A 22,543-nucleotide genomic window follows, 5' to 3' on the forward strand; every position below is an offset into this window, starting at 1 on the left:
TTCAAAACAGCATAAAATTGCATGCCAAAGCACGCCATAGCATAATCTTTTGCAAAAATGGCTAAAAACACCATTTTATGGCATGTTGATGAAATGACCAAAAAGGCAAGGCTATAGTATGGCAAAATGTCAAAATATGACAAGTCTCAAAAACAGCTGAAAACACCACAAAACAGGATAAAATAGCATGCAAAAACACACCACAGCAAAGGCTTTTGCAAAAACTGCCCAAAACACTCTTTAATATGAAGTTGAAAAAATGACCAAAAAGGCAAGGCTATAGTATGGCAAAAATGTCAAAATATGACAAGTCTCAAAACAGCTGAAAACACTTCAAAACAGCATAAAATTACGTGCAAAAACACACCATAGCATTACCTTTTGCTAAAAAGGCTAAAAACACCATTTTATGGCATGTTGATAAAATGACCAAAAAGGCAAGGCTATAGTATGGCAAAAATGTCAAAATATGACATGTCTCAAAAACAGCTGAAAACACCTCAGAACAGTATAAAATAGCGTAAACACACTATAGCATAGTCTTTGCAAAAAACTCTAAAAACACCATTTTATTGTATGTTGAAAAACTGACCGAAAAGGCAAGGCTATAGTATGGCAAAAATGTCAAAATATGACAAGTCTCAAAAACAGCTGAAAACACTTCAAAACAGCATAAAATTGCATGCCAAAGCACGCCATAGCATAATCTTTTGCAAAATGGCTAAAACACCATTTTATGGCATGTTGATGAAATGACCAAAAAGGCAAGGCTATAGTATGGCAAAAATGTCAAAATATGACAAGTCTCAAAAACAGCTGAAAACACCACAAAACAGGATAAAATAGCATGCAAAAACACACCACAGCAAAGGCTTTTGCAAAAACTGCCCAAAACACTCTTTAATATGAAGTTGATAAAATGACCGAAAAGGCAAGGCTATAGTATGGCAAAAATGTCAAAATATGACAAGTCTCAAAAACAGCTGAAAACACTTCAAAACAGCATAAAATTACATGCCAAAGCACGCCATAGCATAACCTTTTGCAAAAAAGGCTAAAAACACCATTTTATGGCATGTTGATAAAATGACCAAAAAGGCAAGGCTATAGTATGGCAAAAATGTCAAAATATGACATGTCTCACAAACAGCTGAAAACACCACAAAACAGGATAAAATAGCATGCAAAAACACACCATAGCATAGTGTTTTGCAAAAACCTCTAGAAACACAGTTTTATAGCATGTTGAAAAAATGACCAAAAAGGCAAGGCTATAGTATGGCAAAAATGTCAAAATATGACAAGTCTGAAAGCTAGCTGAAAACACGTCAAACCAGCATAAAATTACGTGCCAAAGCACGCCATAGCATAATCTTTTGCAAAAATGGCTAAAAACACCATTTTATGGCATGTTGATGAAATGACCAAAAAGGCAAGGCTATAGTATGGCAAAAATGTCAAAATATGACAAGTCTCAAAAACAGCTGAAAACACCACAAAACAGGATAAAATAGCATGCAAAAACACACTATAGCATAATCTTTTGTAAAAAATGGCTAAAAACACCATTTTATGGCATGTTGATGAAATGACCAAAAAGGCAAGGCTATAGTATGGCAAAAATGTCAAAATATGACATGTCTCAAAAACAGCTGAAAACACCTCAGAACAGTATAAAATAGCGTGCAAAAACACACTATAGCATAGTCTTTTGCAAAAAAACTCTAAAAACACCATTTTATTGTATGTTGAAAAACTGACCGAAAAGGCAAGGCTATAGTATGGCAAAAATGTCAAAATAGGACACGTCTGAAAAACAGCTGAAAACACTTCAAAACAGCATAAAATTGCATGCCAAAGCACGCCATAGCATAATCTTTTGCAAAAATGGCTAAAAACACCATTTTATGGCATGTTGATGAAATGACCAAAAAGGCAAGGCTATAGTATGGCAAAAATGTCAAAATATGACAAGTCTCAAAAACAGCTGAAAACACCACAAAACAGGATAAAATAGCATGCAAAAACACACTATAGCATAATCTTTTTGTAAAAATGGCTAAAAACACCATTTTATGGCATGTTGATGAAATGACCAAAAAGGCAAGGCTATAGTATGGCAAAAATGTCAAAATATGACAAGTCTCAAAAACAGCTGAAAACACCACAAAACAGGATAAAATAGCATGCAAAAACACACCACAGCAAAGGCTTTTGCAAAAACTGCCCAAAACACTCTTTAATATGAAGTTGAAAAAATGACCAAAAAGGCAAGGCTATAGTATGGCAAAAATGTCAAAATATGACAAGTCTCAAAACAGCTGAAAACACTTCAAAACAGCATAAAATTACGTGCAAAAACACACCATAGCATAACCTTTTGCTAAAAAGGCTAAAAACACCATTTTATGGCATGTTGATAAAATGACCGAAAAGGCAAGGCTATAGTATGGCAAAAATGTCAAAATATGACATGTCTCAAAAACAGCTGAAAACACCTCAGAACAGTATAAAATAGCGTGCAAAAACACACTATAGCATAGTCTTTTGCAAAAAAACTCTAAAAACACCATTTTATTGTATGTTGAAAAACTGACCGAAAAGGCAAGGCTATAGTATGGCAAAAATGTCAAAATAGGACACGTCTGAAAAACAGCTGAAAACACTTCAAAATAGCATAAAATTGCATGCCAAAGCACGCCATAGCATAATCTTTTGCAAAAATGGCTAAAAACACCATTTTATGGCATGTTGATGAAATGACCAAAAAGGCAAGGCTATAGTATGGCAAAAATGTCAAAATATGACAAGTCTCAAAAACAGCTGAAAACACCACAAAACAGGGTAAAATAGCATGCAAAAACACACCATAGCATAATCTTTTGTAAAAATGGCTAAAAACATCATTTTATGGCATGTTGATGAAATGACCAAAAAGGCAAGGCTATAGTATGGCAAAAATGTCAAAATATGACATGTCTCAAAAACAGCTGAAAACACCTCAGAACAGTATAAAATAAGCATGCAAAAACACACTATAGCATAGTCTTTTGCAAAAAACTCTAAAAACACCATTTTATTGTATGTTGAAAAAATGACCGAAAAGGCAAGGCTATAGTATGGCAAAAATGTCAAAATATGACAAGTCTCAAAAACAGCTGAAAACACTTCAAAACAGCATAAAATTGCATGCCAAAGCACGCCATAGCATAATCTTTTGCAAAAATGGCTAAAAACACCATTTTATGGCATGTTGATGAAATGACCAAAAAGGCAAGGCTATAGTATGGCAAAATGTCAAAATATGACAAGTCTCAAAAACAGCTGAAAACACCACAAAACAGGATAAAATAGCATGCAAAAACACACTATAGCATAATCTTTTGTAAAAAATGGCTAAAAACACCATTTTATGGCATGTTGATGAAATGACCAAAAAGGCAAGGCTATAGTATGGCAAAAATGTCAAAATATGACAAGTCTCAAAAACAGCTGAAAACACCACAAAACAGGATAAAATAGCATGCAAAAACACACCACAGCAAAGGCTTTTGCAAAAACTGCCCAAAACACTCTTTAATATGAAGTTGATAAAATGACCGAAAAGGCAAGGCTATAGTATGGCAAAAATGTCAAAATATGACATGTCTCACAAACAGCTGAAAACACCACAAAACAGGATAAAATAGCATGCAAAAACACACCATAGCATAGTGTTTTGCAAAAACCTCTAGAAACACATTTTTATAGCATGTTGAAAAAATGACCAAAAAGGCAAGGCTATAGTATGGCAAAAATGTCAAAATATGACAAGTCTGAAAAACAGCTGAAAACACTTCAAAACAGCATAAAATTGCATGCCAAAGCACGCCATAGCATAATCTTTTGCAAAAATGGCTAAAAACACCATTTTATGGCATGTTGATGAAATGACCGAAAAGGCAAGGCTATAGTATGGCAAAAATGTCAAAATATGACAAGTCTCAAAAACAGCTGAAAACACCACAAAACAGGATAAAATAGCATGCAAAAACACACTATAGCATAATCTTTTGTAAAAAATGGCTAAAAACACCATTTTATGGCATGTTGATGAAATGACCAAAAAGGCAAGGCTATAGTATGGCAAAAATGTCAAAATATGACATGTCTCAAAAACAGCTGAAAACACCTCAGAACAGTATAAAATAGCGTGCAAAAACACACTATAGCATAGTCTTTTGCAAAAAAAACTCTAAAAACACCATTTTATTGTATGTTGAAAAACTGACCGAAAAGGCAAGGCTATAGTATGGCAAAAATGTCAAAATAGGACACGTCTGAAAAACAGCTGAAAACACTTCAAAACAGCATAAAATTGCATGCCAAAGCACGCCATAGCATAATCTTTTGCAAAAATGGCTAAAAACACCATTTTATGGCATGTTGATGAAATGACCAAAAAGGCAAGGCTATAGTATGGCAAAAATGTCAAAATATGACAAGTCTCAAAAACAGCTGAAAACACCACAAAACAGGATAAAATAGCATGCAAAAACACACTATAGCATAATCTTTTGTAAAAAATGGCTAAAAACACCATTTTATGGCATGTTGATGAAATGACCAAAAGGCAAGGCTATAGTATGGCAAAATGTCAAAATATGACAAGTCTCAAAAACAGCTGAAAACACCACAAAACAGGATAAAATAGCATGCAAAAACACACCACAGCAAAGGCTTTTGCAAAAACTGCCCAAAACACTCTTTAATATGAAGTTGAAAAAATGACCGAAAAGGCAAGGCTATAGTATGGCAAAAATGTCAAAATATGACAAGTCTCAAAACAGCTGAAAACACTTCAAAACAGCATAAAATTACGTGCAAAAACACACCATAGCATAACCTTTTGCTAAAAAGGCTAAAAACACCATTTTATGGCATGTTGATAAAATGACCAAAAAGGCAAGGCTATAGTATGGCAAAAATGTCAAAATATGACATGTCTCAAAAACAGCTGAAAACACCTCAGAACAGTATAAAATAGCGTGCAAAAACACACTATAGCATAGTCTTTTGCAAAAAAACTCTAAAAACACCATTTTATTGTATGTTGAAAAACTGACCGAAAAGGCAAGGCTATAGTATGGCAAAAATGTCAAAATAGGACACGTCTGAAAAACAGCTGAAAACACTTCAAAATAGCATAAAATTGCATGCCAAAGCACGCCATAGCATAATCTTTTGCAAAAATGGCTAAAAACACCATTTTATGGCATGTTGATGAAATGACCAAAAAGGCAAGGCTATAGTATGGCAAAAATGTCAAAATATGACAAGTCTCAAAAACAGCTGAAAACACCACAAAACAGGATAAAATAGCATGCAAAAACACACTATAGCATAATCTTTTGTAAAAAATGGCTAAAAACACCATTTTATGGTATGTTGAAAAAAAGACAGAAAAGGCAAGGCTATAGTATGGCAAAAATGTCAAAGTATGACAAGTCTCAAAACAGCTGAAAACACTTCAAAACAGCATAAAATTACATGCAAAAACACACCATAGCATAGTGTTTTGCAAAAACCTCTAGAAACACCATTTTTTAGCATGTTGAAAAAATGATCGAAAAGGCAAGGCTATAGTATGGCAAAAATGTCAAAATATGACATGTCTCAAAAACAGCTGAAAACACCACAAAACAGGATAAAATAGCGTGCAAAAACACACTATAGCATAGTCTTTTGCAAAAAACCTCTAAAAACACCATTTTATAGCATGTTGAAAAAATGACCGAAAAGGCAAGGCTATAGTATGGCAAAAATGTCAAAATATGACAAGTCTCAAATCTAGCTGAAAACACCTCAAAACAGCATGAAATAGCGTGCAAAAACACACCATAGCATAGTCTTTTGCAAAAACCTCTAAAAACACCATTTTATTGTATGTTGAAAAAATGACCAAATAGGCAAGGCTATAGTATTGCAAAAATGTCAAAATATGACAAGTCTCAAAAACAGCTGAAAACACTTCAAAACAGCATAAAATTACATGCCAAAGCACGCCATAGCATAACCTTTTGCAAAAAAGGCTAAAAACACCATTTTATGGCATGTTGATAAAATGACCAAAAAGGCAAGGCTATAGTATGGCAAAAATGTCAAAATATGACAAGTCTCAAAAACAGCTGAAAACACCACAAAACAGGATAAAATAGCATGCAAAAACACACCACAGCAAAGGCTTTTGCAAAAACAGCCAATAACACCATTTTATTGTATGTTGAAAAAATGACCGAAAAGGCAAGGCTATAGTATGGCAAAAATGTCAAAATATGACAAGTCTCAAAAACAGCTGAAAACACCACAAAACAGGATAAAATAGCATGCAAAAACACACTATAGCATAATCTTTTGTAAAAAATGGCTAAAAACACCATTTTATGGCATGTTGATGAAATGACCAAAAAGGCAAGGCTATAGTATGGCAAAAATGTCAAAATATGACAAGTCTCAAAAACAGCTGAAAACACCACAAAACAGGATAAAATAGCATGCAAAACACACCACAGCAAAGGCTTTTGCAAAAACTGCCCAAAACACTCTTTAATATGAAGTTGATAAAATGACCGAAAAGGCAAGGCTATAGTATGGCAAAAATGTCAAAATATGACAAGTCTCAAAAACAGCTGAAAACACTTCAAAACAGCATAAAATTACATGCCAAAGCACGCCATAGCATAACCTTTTGCAAAAAAGGCTAAAAACACCATTTTATGGCATGTTGATAAAATGACCGAAAAGGCAAGGCTATAGTATGGCAAAAATGTCAAAATATGACATGTCTCACAAACAGCTGAAAACACCACAAAACAGGATAAAATAGCATGCAAAAACACACCATAGCATAGTGTTTTGCAAAAACGTCTAGAAACACAGTTTTATAGCATGTTGAAAAAATGACCAAAAAGGCAAGGCTATAGTATGGCAAAAATGTCAAAATATGACAAGTCTCAAAAACAGCTGAAAACACTTCAAAACAGCATAAAATTGCATGCCAAAGCACGCCATAGCATAATCTTTTGCAAAAATGGCTAAAAACACCATTTTATGGCATGTTGATGAAATGACCGAAAAGGCAAGGCTATAGTATGGCAAAAATGTCAAAATATGACAAGTCTCAAAAACAGCTGAAAACACCACAAAACAGGATAAAATAGCATGCAAAAACACACTATAGCATAATCTTTTCTAAAAAATGGCTAAAAACACCATTTTATGGCATGTTGATGAAATGACCAAAAAGGCAAGGCTATAGTATGGCAAAAATGTCAAAATATGACATGTCTCAAAAACAGCTGAAAACACCTCAGAACAGTATAAAATAGCGTGCAAAAACACACTATAGCATAGTCTTTTGCAAAAAAACTCTAAAAACACCATTTTATTGTATGTTGAAAAACTGACCAAAAAGGCAAGGCTATAGTATGGCAAAAATGTCAAAATAGGACACGTCTGAAAAACAGCTGAAAACGCTTCAAAACAGCATAAAATTGCATGCCAAAGCACGCCATAGCATAATCTTTTGCAAAAATGGCTAAAAACACCATTTTATGGCATGTTGATGAAATGACCAAAAAGGCAAGGCTATAGTATGGCAAAAATGTCAAAATATGACAAGTCTCAAAAACAGCTGAAAACACCACAAAACAGGATAAAATAGCATGCAAAAACACACCACAGCAAAGGCTTTTGCAAAAACTGCCCAAAACACTCTTTAATATGAAGTTGAAAAAATGACCGAAAAGGCAAGGCTATAGTATGGCAAAAATGTCAAAATATGACAAGTCTCAAAACAGCTGAAAACACTTCAAAACAGCATAAAATTACGTGCAAAAACACACCATAGCATAACCTTTTGCTAAAAAGGCTAAAAACACCATTTTATGGCATGTTGATAAAATGACCAAAAAGGCAAGGCTATAGTATGGCAAAAATGTCAAAATAGGACATGTCTCAAAAACAGCTGAAAACACCTCAGAACAGTATAAAATAGCATGCAAAAACACACTATAGCATAGTCTTTTGCAAAAAAAACTCTAAAAACACCATTTTATTGTATGTTGAAAAACTGACCGAAAAGGCAAGGCTATAGTATGGCAAAAATGTCAAAATAGGACACGTCTGAAAAACAGCTGAAAACACTTCAAAACAGCATAAAATTGCATGCCAAAGCACGCCATAGCATAATCTTTTGCAAAAATGGCTAAAAACACCATTTTATGGCATGTTGATGAAATGACCAAAAAGGCAAGGCTATAGTATGGCAAAAATGTCAAAATATGACAAGTCTCAAAAACAGCTGAAAACACCACAAAACAGGATAAAATAGCATGCAAAAACACACTATAGCATAATCTTTTGTAAAAAATGGCTAAAAACACCATTTTATGGCATGTTGATGAAATGACCAAAAAGGCAAGGCTATAGTATGGCAAAAATGTCAAAATATGACAAGTCTCAAAAACAGCTGAAAACACCACAAAACAGGGTAAAATAGCATGCAAAAACACACCACAGCAAAGGCTTTTGCAAAAATGGCTAAAAACATCATTTTATGGCATGTTGATGAAATGACCAAAAAGGCAAGGCTATAGTATGGCAAAAATGTCAAAATATGACATGTCTCAAAACAGCTGAAAACACTTCAAAACAGCTGAAAATTACGTGCAAAAACACACCATAGCATAGTGTTTTGCAAAAACCTCTAGAAACACCATTTTTTAGCATGTTGAAAAAATGACCGAAAAGGCAAGGCTATAGTATGGCAAAAATGTCAAAATATGACATGTCTCAAAAACAGCTGAAAACACTTCAAAACAGCATAAAATTACGTGCAAAAACACACCATAGCATAGTGTTTTGCAAAAACCTCTAGAAACACCATTTTTTAGCATGTTGAAAAAATGATCGAAAAGGCAAGGCTATAGTATGGCAAAAATGTCAAAATATGACATGTCTCAAAAACAGCTGAAAACACCACAAAACAGGATAAAATAGCGTGCAAAAACACACTATAGATAGTCTTTTGCAAAAAACCTCTAAAAACACCATTTTATAGCATGTTGAAAAAATGACCGAAAAGGCAAGGCTATAGTATGGCAAAAATGTCAAAATATGACAAGTCTCAAAAACAGCTGAAAACACCACAAAACAGGATAAAATAGCATGCAAAAACACACCACAGCAAAGGCTTTTGCAAAAACAGCCAATAACACCATTTTATTGTATGTTGAATAAATGACCGAAAAGGCAAGGCTATAGTATGGCAAAAATGTCAAAATATGACAAGTCTCAAAAACAGCTGAAAACACTTCAAAACAGCATAAAATTACGTGCAAAAACACACCATAGCATAGTGTTTTGCAAAAACCTCTAGAAACACCATTTTTTAGCATGTTGAAAAAATGACCGAAAAGGCAAGGCTATAGTATGGCAAAAATGTCAAAATATGACAAGTCTCAAAACAGCTGAAAACACTTCAAAACAGCATAAAATTACATGCCAAAGCACGCCATAGCATAACCTTTTGCAAAAATGGCTAAAAACACCATTTTATGGCATGTTGATGAAATGACCAAAAAGGCAAGGCTATAGTATGGCAAAAATGTCAAAATATGACAAGTCTCAAAAACAGCTGAAAACACCACAAAACAGGATAAAATAGCATGCAAAAACACACCACAGCAAAGGCTTTTGCAAAAACAGCCAATAACACCATTTTATTGTATGTTGAAAAAACTGACCGAAAAGGCAAGGCTATAGTATGGCAAAAATGTCAAAATATGACAAGTTTCAAAAACAGCTGAAAACACCACAAAACAGGGTAAAATAGCATGCAGAAACACACCATAGCATAATCTTTTGTAAAAATGGCTAAAAACATCATTTTATGGCATGTTGATGAAATGACCAAAAAGGCAAGGCTATAGTATGGCAAAAATGTCAAAATATGACATGTCTCAAAACAGCTGAAAACACTTCAAAACAGCTGAAAATTACGTGCAAAAACACACCATAGCATAGTGTTTTGCAAAAACCTCTAGAAACACCATTTTTTAGCATGTTGAAAAAATGACCGAAAAGGCAAGGCTATAGTATGGCAAAAATGTCAAAATATGACATGTCTCAAAACAGCTGAAAACACTTCAAAACAGCATAAAATTACGTGCAAAAACACACCATAGCATAGTGTTTTGCAAAAACCTCTAGAAACACCATTTTTTAGCATGTTGAAAAAATGACCGAAAAGGCAAGGCTATAGTATGGCAAAAATGTCAAAATATGACAAGTCTCAAAAACAGCTGAAAACACCACAAAACAGGATAAAATAGCATGCAAAAACACACCACAGCAAAGGTTTTTGCAAAAACAGCCAATAACACCATTTTATTGTATGTTGAATAAATGACCGAAAAGGCAAGGCTATAGTATGGCAAAAATGTCAAAATATGACAAGTCTCAAAAACAGCTGAAAACACTTCAAAACAGCATAAAATTACGTGCAAAAACACACCATAGCATAGTGTTTTGCAAAAACCTCTAGAAACACCATTTTTTAGCATGTTGAAAAAATGACCGAAAAGGCAAGGCTATAGTATGGCAAAAATGTCAAAATATGACAAGTCTCAAAAACAGCTGAAAACACCACAAAACAGGATAAAATAGCATGCAAAAACACACCACAGCAAAGGCTTTTGCAAAAACTGCCCAAAACACTCTTTAATATGAAGTTGAAAAATTGACCGAAAAGGCAAGGCTATAGTATGGCAAAAATGTCAAAATATGACAAGTCTCAAAAACAGCTGAAAACACTTCAAAACAGCATAAAATAGCGTGCAAAAACGCACTATAGCATAATCTTTTGCAAAAAACCTCTAAAAACACCATTTTATTGTATGTTGAAAAAACTGACCGAAAAGGCAAGGCTATAGTATGGCAAAAATGTCAAAATATGACAAGTTTCAAAAACAGCTGAAAACACCACAAAACAGGGTAAAATAGCATGCAAAAACACACCATAGCATAACCTTTTACAAAAATGGCTAAAAACACCATTTTATGGCATGTTGATGAAATGACCAAAAAGGCAAGGCTATAGTATGGCAAAAATGTCAAAATATGACAAGTCTGAAAAACAGCTGAAAACACTTCAAAACAGCATAAACTTACGTGCCAAAGCACGCCATAGCATAATCTTTTGCAAAAATGGCTAAAAACACCATTTTATGGCATGTTGATGAAATGACCAAAAAGGCAAGGCTATAGTATGGCAAAAATGTCAAAATATGACAAGTCTCAAAAACAGCTGAAAACACTTCAAAACAGCATAAAATTACGTGCAAAAACACACCATAGCATAGTGTTTTGCAAAAACCTCTAGAAACACCATTTTTTAGCATGTTGAAAAAATGACCAAAAAGGCAAGGCTATAGTATGGCAAAAATGTCAAAATATGACAAGTCTCAAAAACAGCTGAAAACACCACAAAACAGGATAAAATAGCGTGCAAAAACGCACTATAGCATAATCTTTTGCAAAAAACCTCTAAAAACACCATTTTATTGTATGTTGAAAAAATGACCGAAAAGGCAAGGCTATAGTATGGCAAAAATGTCAAAATATGACACGTCTGAAAAACAGCTGAAAACACTTCAAAACAGCATAAAATTACATGCCAAAGCACGCCATAGCATAACCTTTTGCAAAAATGGCTAAAAACACCATTTTATGGAATGTTGATAAAATGACCAAAAAGGCAAGGCTATAGTATGGCAAAAATGTCAAAATATGACATGTCCCAAAAACAGCTGAAAACACCTCAGAACAGCATAAAATAGCGTGCAAAAACACACCATAGCATAATCTTTTGTAAAAATGGCTAAAAACACCATTTTATGGCATGTTGATGAAATGACCAAAAAGGCAAGGCTATAGTATGGCAAAAATGTCAAAATATGACACGTCTCAAAACCAGCTGAAAACACCTCAAAACAGGGTAAAATAGCATGTAAAAACACACCACAGCAAAGGCTTTTGCAAAATCCTCTAGAAAAACCATTTTATTGTATGTTGAAAAACTGACCGAAAAGGCAAGGCTATAGTATGGCAAAAATGTCAAAATATGACATGTCCCACAAACAGCTGAAAACACTTCTAAACAGCATAAAATAGCGTGCTGAGACACGCCATAGCATAGAATGTTGCAAAACCAGCCAAAAGCACCATAATAAAGCATGTTGAAAAATTAAAAATAGTACAAAATAGCATACCAAGACACACCATAGCCTAGAAACCATCTTGACATTTTTTTTTCGGGGTCTCTGTGATAAAATGTACCAATTCATAAACATTGACAGTAAACAACCATTTCATCTGGTCATCATCTGTAGTCCAAAACTTTCCAGGGTTTTGACCATACATGTCATTCATCAAAGGTGTTCTTTACTCATCATAGAAGGGACGTGATATGAAAAAAAATGCGATTCATTCTTGACTTCTTTTAAATCACAAAATTCAGAGTATGCTTGTTAAGTTTGCTTTAACATAAAATTGAATTACGTAATTATGCTTGATTTAAATATATGTCCCTCATTTGGGTTTTAACAAGATGTCATTTAATCGCTTTTCTTTAAATCCAACAAGTAACCTCTCTCTTACTGTTCTCACACTGCATGGTATATTATTTCTATAAATGTGTACTTCAGCCTCTCCAAAAACAACATGAAGCTCTGCAGCCCATGAAGAATTCTGCACCTCACTCCAAATAAAAATGTTCTTATTGATCCGTTTATCCGACACACTAATGAAACAATTCCACAGTCTGATCATAATTTTGGACAACCTACTCTACTTTTGCAAGTTGTTCAAACTATCAAGGGGTCATTGCATAGTATGTATTCCAAAATTGCTTGAAAAAGTCATACTATGATATGTTGTCCAAAATAACATAACAAGGGCATGCTATTGTATGTTGTTCAAAACAAAAATAAAGTCATAATATGCCATGATGTTAAAAATAGCAATATTAACACGGTACACCTTTAACCCTACTTGAGAGCGCTGACATTTTGATGTTTCAAATGTAAAATGAAGACATAAGCAAGACTGACGGCTGACCGTTATAAACAACAGCAGACACTGGCATAAACAGTAACTTAAATTATGGATGTAATCCATTTAGCTGCTTCAGTTTTAGGGTCTTGCAATGCTGGCTTACTGGGACACCTACATGGAACAGAGCCATTATTGGTGTTATTTGTTACACCTGTGCTTTCAAAATCTATCAACATATCTGCAGTGATAAAGGGTATATCGATTTTTTCCAGCAGACAGTTTTAGCACCAGGAGGTGATATTGAACCTGAATGATCAGCGCGATTAAATTGACTCTTGTCGTGCCACAGATGGTTCCTGCGCGTGCAGAAGTCCTGAGCAGCGGAGACAACGAGCTGGAGCGCAGCATCAAGGCCGCCATGATGAGGATGAAGAAGGTGGCAGCTGACTCTGACGAAGACGATAGAGGAGATGATGAAACACGGAGCGCAGACTGGGACAGCTGAGCACACGCACACACACACACACACACACACACACACACACACACTGATGAAGCTGTTGTCTTACATTACCCCCGCTCTGTTTGCTTCATGGTTCTACAGCTTAAGTTGCTGCCAAATTTTCACCAAACAGCTTCCTCTTAGACACGGATGGGATTACGCCTCTTCTGACTTAAGCGCTGCACTTTTCGAAATAGCCGAGACGTTGTAATGTATCCAGAACCGCTAAAATCCAGCCGACCAGGTAGCGGCAGAATCAGGATTTAGTCTCCTCTGCAGTAACAGAATTTCCAAACTGCGTCGTGCTTCATTAAGAAGAAAAGTGAAGCTGTAGTCATGTGTGTAAATGATTACATTTCTCCCAACTCGCATCTGAAGGCCTTTTTTTTTGGAGTCTGTCACACAGCAGGAGAAGCCTGTGCTGCAGGCGGTGACGAAATTGTACAACTCCACTGTCACAAACGCTTTAATCTTGGCTTACTTCTATTTTTTGAATGTAATCAAAGGTCCAGTGTGTAGTAGTTAGGGGATATATTGCAGTTCACTAAAAACACCATGCTTGATGAATCGTAGAAAAGTAGTTTTACTGGATGAATGAGGGATCAGGGGATGATGAGGAGAGAGTGGAGTTCGATGGGATGATGGGGGTTGAGGGGAAGGATGAGAAGGGGGTCTTTGGTCAGGGAATGAGTTAGACCCTAAGGTTATCAGGGTCATATATGATGGGTTGATGAAGGGGGAGCCAAGGAGCAGAGATGAAGAGGAAGGTCGAGTCTGTGATGATGGATGTCTCATATGGAGTTGTGGAGAGGCTGAAGCATGTACGAACCTTTGAGACTCAGAGGAGAGCGACACGTCTCGATCGGCTCTGTGTTGCATATTCCCTCCGGGATTCATCGCCAGGAACATCTGATGTGAGGCAACTGAGAACTGAGACAAAAAGGGGAGACGTGGTTAGTCACACCTATATACATCACAGCAGGTGATTGAATTGATGAGGCACAGGTGGTTAACTTACCGCAGTGCAGCTGATTCTAACCAGTGGAGAAGCCTGGTCTTGTTCCTCAATGTCAGTTACAGTAACTTTATAAATGAAATATATAAAATAACAATAATGTTTGCTTTGTGTATAATTACCTGGGAATAAGAATCACTATTCATTAATATTCATTAACTTAAGGCCCAGATGCACCAATCCCATTCAAAAAGGGAAACCGGAAGACTGTCCTGATGTTAGTTAGCCAGTTAGCACATTAACAACACAATCTAATGTTGAAAGAACAAAGCGTATTTGTCATCCGAAAATGAGCAACAACACAAATCAACAAGAAAGAGCTTAAAGTCTAAAAAAAAAATAAAGAACCCTAAATACACAAATTTGTTTCAACCTCTCTCCCTCTTGACTTTAGCCATTTGTTTTCATTCCTCGCTTTTGTTCAACACGCCAAATCGCCAGAAAAATAAGCTGAACACGGTCAATAGTGTGGAAAACACCACAGCAACTAGGGCAACGGACGCTTACCAGCAACCCAACATTGACCAACGGCCAACTATCGACTTGGTGTGTCAGGGCCTTTAAAATGAGTTGTTTGTATGCAGTTAGGGAGTGGATTCTCGTCTACGGAGATCACTGTGTTGCACTGCCATGTTTCTGCAGTAGCCCAGAGCATGTGAAACTGCTTTATTCAGTGCGTTTACTGGTGTTAATCACCTGGTCGGTTTATTTTTGTAGAGAAAGAGACCTTTGTGAATAAATCATCCCCCAGTAAAAACCTCCCGAACAATGAACACTAAAGAAATTCTAACCAGGAGACGTTTCAGCTGGTTGCAATTTGCAATCCCTACCCCTAGGTGGCACTAATTCACCCTAAATCCTACACACTGGACCTTTAAATCTGAACTTTTTTTTTAACTTGATTTTTTCCCTAAAAGGGCTACAGCAAACTGAGTTTTGTAGTTTTAGCATTAAACAAAACTTTAAACTTAAAAAAAAAATTGTTATGTCCTGATGTGCAGCCGTGTTATTACATGTGTAAAGTCTACATCATTGTTTGTATTTTAGGCTGTTTGTTGCACTGCTCTGAAATGTGGGAATGTATTTGACTTAATTTATGTCTTATTTACTCATGATGTGTTATTTGTTTCTCTATAATGCCATAACAAATTAAGTAGCAAGTAAAGACTAGATGCATTCATTGAAATAACCAAACATCCTTTTATCATGGCTTTCCTCTTTAACATGCACATCTCGGTCTCTAATTGTGGTTGAATTCTCTGAAGAATTTGCAGACAGTTTGTTGTTTAGTTGGTTTGACCTTTGAACCTGTGACAAAGCATTTACCTAAAAAGACAAGGCTATTATGTATTATGCACAAAAAAGATATACCGTGGCAAAAAATGTTTAAATGGTTAACAGATGATGTGATTAATTGCTGCAAAGATACTAAATTTATTCCACTGTCTTGCAGACGAGCTGATGATGGCTAAAACACACTTGTTCTGCTGTATTTTAATAATAAATGAAGAGCCGTTAGATCATTAACAGACTTTTGGTGATTTCTTTTACATTTAAAAATGTGTCCTTTTCTTGTGGACTGCTCACGGTGTTCCCTGCTTTCCAACAACCCCCCCGCCCCCCCGTCCTTTTACTGAGTCTCATCATCTAAAGAGGAGTCTGATCAACCTGTGCCGGTGAACCTCTGATGTTTGTGCTTTGGCAGATTTGTCGCCCACATGATGATGATGATGACTCATACGCTGTAATTTCCATCGCGGCAGCTGTCGCTCTCACATATCTGTCCTGCAGTGACGGCTCAGACATCCCCAGCCAGTTGTGATTGGGTTTATTCAGCTCTGTGTACTTTAGAGAGCAGCTGATAGCAAAGGTGGTCGTGGCTGCTCTTGAACATCATCTTGTTTGCAGGGTTGCAGCACTCTGCACATGTGTCCGTGTGTGTGTGGGGGGGTACGCGCAATTTATTGGTATCATTCAGGTGGAAGACAGGTCATGCACCTTGGGGAAGACACACACACACACAGGTTTTTAAGACTAAACCTGCCAATCAAGCGTCAACATGAAATTCCGCAGCCTGTTACTATGGCAACAGGAAGTCTCCGTGGTAGTGGCCTGCAGTGCCATCTCTCTCTCTCTCTCTCTCTCTCACACACACACACACACACACACACACACACACGTGTACAGAGCAGCACCAACTCGCCCACTCATAACCAGTCACACAATGAGCCTCGCTGAGACAGTTGAAGACGCAGCCATGAACAGCAGAGATGCTGCTTTTTGCTGCATCAGTGCCTCTGTATCAGTTTGAGTGCGATTGATAATTGATAAGGTAACTTATTTTTATATTCATTAATGTTTCACTTATTGTTATTGAATTAATTCATAATTTATTCTATAAAAAGTCAGAAAAGTGACAGATCTTTCTTTTGTGTTGTGCAAATGAGAGATGCGCTATCTACTAAGGGCAAAAAACTGCCAAAAAACAGCCACGCCAGCAGACAAGTCAGGGTGTACATCGTCAAAGTGGTGCTTTGAAGCAACAGTTCACCCCCAGATCAAATGATACGAGTTGCCGAATGTTGGCGGTATCGTCTGCAGAGATTTCAGCCTTCTCTTGAACATAATGAAACTAAATGGCACTCCACTTGTGGTGCTCGGTGCCAAAAATACATTTGAAAAACTCAACAGCAGTGTCTCTTTCAAAATTTTCATAAAGAAAGTGTGAAAATACTGCTAGCTCACCTCGCACCACTGAACTAGAGAACATCACAGCTCAGCCGAGGAGGACGCCATCAATGTTTACAACTCACGCTGTCATGAGTACAAGCCTCTCGTCCATGAGTTGATGTAGTCGTCTTTCTGCACGGTGATACAGTTGGCAGTTGGAGATCTGGAGAAAGAAAATAGTTCCATGATGAAGCTGCTGACAACATAGTGTGTGGATTATCTTGAGTAATCAGGTCACGATTTCTGTAAAGAGACATTGCTCTTGAGTTTTTCAGATTTATTTTTTTGGTGCTTTAAGCACCACAAGCTGAGTGCCATTTAAGTTTTATTATATTTATGAGAGGCAGACATCTATATGGCTGATATCAGCAACACTCAGTGCACACCAAACAATCTAGATTAAATGTGATGGGTCCAACTACTGGGCATTGCTGCCTGACGCACCTCTAATGGTGTCATTATGTTGGCTGCAGGGTCACGAGCTGGGAGCCACCCTTCACTGATGTTTCTCTCCTTTAATCCCCAAACATCACGAGGTGGTGAAGCAGCGGCAGGGACATCTCCCTACCGCCCCCTGCAGCCAACTCTAGGATTCTTGCTTTCCCCACGCCTTGTCCTTTCTTTGGAGATGGAGCCAGAAGCTCCCTTGCTCTGCCTCTTCAGTCTTTGAGAGCCTTCCTCAGATTGGAGCCGTGATCCCGATTGGACTTCAGGAAATATTCCACTTTTGTCCTGTACAAACTTGGGTTTTGGTGTTTTAGACAGAAAGGTCAGGTGAGTCTCTCAGGTCGAACATAAGCTTCAGGGTTATGGACTTCAGTGGAGGCTTCAGGGCATTTCTTGCAAACAGTGCAGTGTTGGAGAACCATCTAGGACGGCCCAGCTATTTGTGGATGTAGCTGTTGGCTTTCGAGTCCATCCTCTGCGCTATTGTTGAAGCAATGTCACACAACTTCAGGGGCCATGTCAGACGCTTGTACAAGGTGAACTGGTAACACCAGACCTTGAATTATCCTGTTAGGTGGCATTAGTCGATTTTGCTGAGACCGTCTTTTAGCTGGGATATGACAGAGGCAGCCATGTGCTTTTCCAACAGGTGGGCAATGTAAAGTCTTCCAAGACTTCGCATTAAATTGTGCACCAAGAGCGGGATTTTCTCACCATAAACCGCGAATGAGATGTTGTCGCTCTTGATTCCGTTCCGAAATGAAACTGCGGGACTTGGCTGGTTTTATTTTCATCCAGGCCAACATCAGCAGCTCCTCAAGCCTTTTAATAAATACAACTACAGGTAAGCAGCTGCAGAAGATACTGAAAGTAAAGAGAAAGTGTGCTATTCGTAACACAGCGTCAGTGATTCAGCTGATGAAGCTGGAACCAGAAAATCTCATTAGAATTAATTGTCAACTAATTCAATAATTAGTTGTTTAAGTCAAGTCAAACCAAAACCATGGCTCCGGCTTTCAGTTGTAAAAATCTTTTCTCTTTTATATATCATTGTAAATTAGATATTTATATATAATTTGGATTCTGCTCTTTTGGTCAGATAAAAGAAGCAATTTCAGCAAATACACCATATTATGCTCAGAAGTATTTTTTTTTCAAAACATTTTATAGACTTAAAGATTGAGTCATTAATAATTTTTGAAAAAAAAATTTCCAGTGCAAATTTTACAGCAAAATATCAATCAAACCATGTAACTTTTTAATACTTTTTTTCCTCTCTCACCCTTTAATTTAATTACAATTTTAAATTTTATTTATTTACGTTTTTGGGCGTCACTGTGCCTTTAGGTGGAGGGCTGTTGCAGAGAAAGCTGAAGCAGGATTGTGTAATCAACTCAATCAATCATCCGTCTATTTTTACTGAAATTCAATTAAACATTGAAGAAAAAAAAAATCAAAATGAATTCACTGTAAAAAATAACCATTACCTGCAGTCCTACAGCCGTTAATTTTCCATCAACTGACTTAATCGATAAATTAAATAACCATTTAAGCCTTAAATTGGTTCTTAGTCTGCATATTGATTAATCTCTCACCCCAATGTACCTGATCCAAACAGCTGATCTCTGAGGAGGAGAAAAACAAACACTCATTCGCTGAGAAGGATGACCGATTCTCGTGTAATTAAAAAATTAAATGTTGGAAGGCTGCATTTTTCTTCTTGTTGTCAATCATTCACTGTTATTCACAAAAATAAAGGAGAGTGTGGGATTAAGTTGCCAAGGCAACATGTCCCCTGATCCACCCCTGCAGTTATTTCCTCAGAGCTGTGATCATGTTGAATTTAAGGGTTTTTCCGCCCCTCAAACAAGCTCCTGTCTGTTTCACAGAGACACAGATACGTGTCAGTGACGGTGATTATATCCACTTCTTTTGCTCTGGCTATGTGTGTCTCTGTTAGGATTACAGCTATATTTAGTGCTATGTAAATCAACATCAGAGAAAAAGATGTGCGGTGGCGGAGCTTCTGTACTCCTGCAGCTCTGGCGCTGTAGGATCATTCCACCTCCTTCTCTTAGTTTCTCATCCAGGAAAATAAAGCCTCCAGACTTTAAAATAATGTCCGCGTATTTGTAAGCTTTAACACTATCTTAGTTTCCCACACAGAACCCACAACACTGATTTACAACTAAGTGGAGATTAGGGAAACCTCCCCTCTCCTCTCTTACCCCTTTTTCACCACTTTAGCACCACATGAGAACCAGCTGAGAAAAAAAAATAGAAATTAATCTCACATATAAAAACGAGGTGGTTAAACAAAAAACGAATGGCAGTATGCATAACATGTGGTTCCAAAACTTCAGACAGAGATGCAACAGCTTTGAACAAATATGATTGAACAGTTAAGTCCAAATTTTAGAAAGCATTAACAATTTTTGTAAATTTAATAATTATTACTATGTTTGTGACCTGCAATTACATTTGTTGAAGAGCTCATTATGACTTGTTTAGGCCTCAAATTTAAAATTTAGGACTTGCAAGTCTTGACTAGGGACTTAAGTGCAAAGACAATGACTTGGTTCCACCTCTGCTCTGAAAAGTTCAAAATTAAACCAGTTTCATGCTTGTGGAAAAGGGTATTTGTTGAGCTCTCACCAAAAAGTAACTGATTGCTCGAGCTGAAAAGAAGACACTGAACTCAGGCGTTGTAATTAAACTAAATTTTAACAATTGTCAGTTCTATTGTACAATATTGAACAGGAGTCACAAAAGTGCACAAGAGGCATTGGTTCAAAAGGAAGGATCATACTTTGTGTTCCAGGTTCAGGTGATGTATTAACAGTAAAGTTTAAACAGAGAAAGAAGCAAATATGTCCCTTCATCAATCAAAACAGTGATGAAAAAATATAACATTATAGTATCACCCAGTAAATATGCCACTACAACATATGCCTTTGATTTCAAATGTTTCAAGATGGACTTCCCCAAAAAAGCAGCTGCGACACCATCTTGCAAAAAAGCCTTGATTATAAAACCTCATGACAGTTTGGTATATTTTATATATTATTGTACATCTATTAGAGACATTAGGTTGATTTACTTGGTATGTTCTAGAAACACGAGTTGCAGAGAGGCACCAAAATAAATAAATATGTAAAACAAAAGAATCTGACAGGGTTTGAAGTGAAAAGGCCCATGCCATCTAAATGTTTTCAGTGAAGTACACTTTCACATTATTCACCCATCGAGCAGCACCAAGTCCCCTCACCCAAAAATAACCACCACCATAACAAAAACTGTGTGTCGGAAGCACATCAACAGCCTCGGAGATGTCTTTGTTCTACGTGTGGACGACAATACTATTGCACACACAAAGTCCTCTGAACACTACAGTACACTCATGGGAAAATGGGGTTCCTATTATTATTGTTACTGATGTTTCTAAAGGACAAGAGCGCTTTCCTTCTTAATGCAAATATAATCAAAACGAGTGTTTACAGAGAGAGTTGATGACTTCCTGCTGGGGTCCCTCCTCAGACTAGTTTTTGTGCAAACACCTGTTTAGTCCTTTGAGTTTATCACCACATCAACATCCAGTTACATCCTCACAATGGGATCACCTTCCTTCTTCTCTTATGTTATTAGCAAAGATGTTTTTTCATCAGGTTTTCTCACAAAAAAAAAATCAAGTTATTATTATGGTGATGGTCATCACTTGGCCAGTTCTCCTTGCCAGGTAGATTTAGTCTCACCTGGAGGCACTTTGTGTCACGGCCGTTTGTCTTGTATGTGCATATAATCTAATGAGTACAAACTGTCTTCTAACACACCTGAGATAGACAAGAGGCAACAGCGAGGACAGTCTGTAGAAAGATTTCATCTCTAATTCTCTGAGGGGGCCACAAGGATTAACACCAATTATTACTTGAGTGATGCTAAACAGCATTGTGTTTGTGTGTTATTCGTCTTAGCCCTTTTAAGTCCCCTCTCCTACTCTAAGTTCAGACTGCCTGCGAAGAAGTGCTGCAGCCTTCAGAAAAAAAGACAGAATCTAAGAACCCACCACCAGCTTTTTAAAGCCGTTTCCCCCCACAGAAACGGATAAGTAAGCTCAAAGTGTGACTCTTGATTTAGTTTCTGAATGCCAGCGCACAACACAGAGCCATTTGGTGGAGCACGCTGGCCCTCTCCTGCCAGTCTCTCTCTCCCTCTCCCAAAACATCTCTTTCTCACATGGTAGTGTTTATTAGAAGCCAAAGCTGATAGAGTCTGAGTGGACATCACTTTGGGGGAGTAGGTGCCACATAGTTTCTGCCCTGAAGACATACTGTAGTGAATCCTTCGTACCTGACTTTTGACCCTTTCAGCTCAGTGCCACCTCACTCAGTTATCAACACCTAGCTTGGAGAGCCCCTGCCTGAACTCGTGCAGCTCGTCTATCTTTCCATCTAGCATATCCATGAACTTCTTCAGCTCCCCCTTCATGTGGAGCTGCTTCTGCTGACTGTCGTCTATGTCCAGCTGAAGACCCTCTATCCGCCCCTCCAGGTCCTTGTTCTTCGTCTCAGCAGTCTGTGGACAGATATTAGGAAAAAGAAAACATGGGTTACATTACAGCAGATCCTGGATGCAGGGAAATCAAATTAACATCTTAAAGTGGTCATGTCCAAAGTCAGGACCGGGGGCCAATTGTGGCCCTCAGACAGATTGTAAACAGGACTCTGCACTAAATATGGCCTATTATATGATTGACA

General features: G+C 37.0%; 2 protein-coding genes across 3 annotated transcripts in view; one reads left to right on the forward strand and one right to left on the reverse strand.

The window, feature by feature from the left end:
- Positions 1-16,139, forward strand: part of whamm (WASP homolog associated with actin, golgi membranes and microtubules) — a 68,767-nt gene extending 52,628 nt beyond the window's left edge. Inside the window, exon 11 of the mRNA XM_088075744.1 lies at positions 13,445-16,139. Coding sequence (XP_087931870.1) covers positions 13,445-13,600 — 156 coding nt within the window. The 3' untranslated portion in view covers positions 13,601-16,139. The remainder of the gene's footprint in view (positions 1-13,444) is intronic.
- Positions 16,140-20,494: 4,355 nt separating this feature from the next.
- Positions 20,495-22,543, reverse strand: part of homer2 (homer scaffold protein 2) — a 46,117-nt gene continuing 44,068 nt past the window's right edge. For both annotated transcript variants that reach the window (XM_088075770.1, XM_042492357.2), the window contains exon 9: positions 20,495-22,361. In XM_088075770.1, the coding sequence (XP_087931896.1) occupies positions 22,173-22,361 (189 nt within the window). In that variant the 3' untranslated portion in view covers positions 20,495-22,172. The remainder of the gene's footprint in view (positions 22,362-22,543) is intronic.

Source organism: Plectropomus leopardus, chromosome 1, assembly GCF_026936395.1.
Source record: "Plectropomus leopardus strain MGB_pleo_1.0 chromosome 1, ASM2693639v1, whole genome shotgun sequence".
Taxonomy (NCBI): Eukaryota; Metazoa; Chordata; class Actinopteri; order Perciformes; family Serranidae; genus Plectropomus; species Plectropomus leopardus.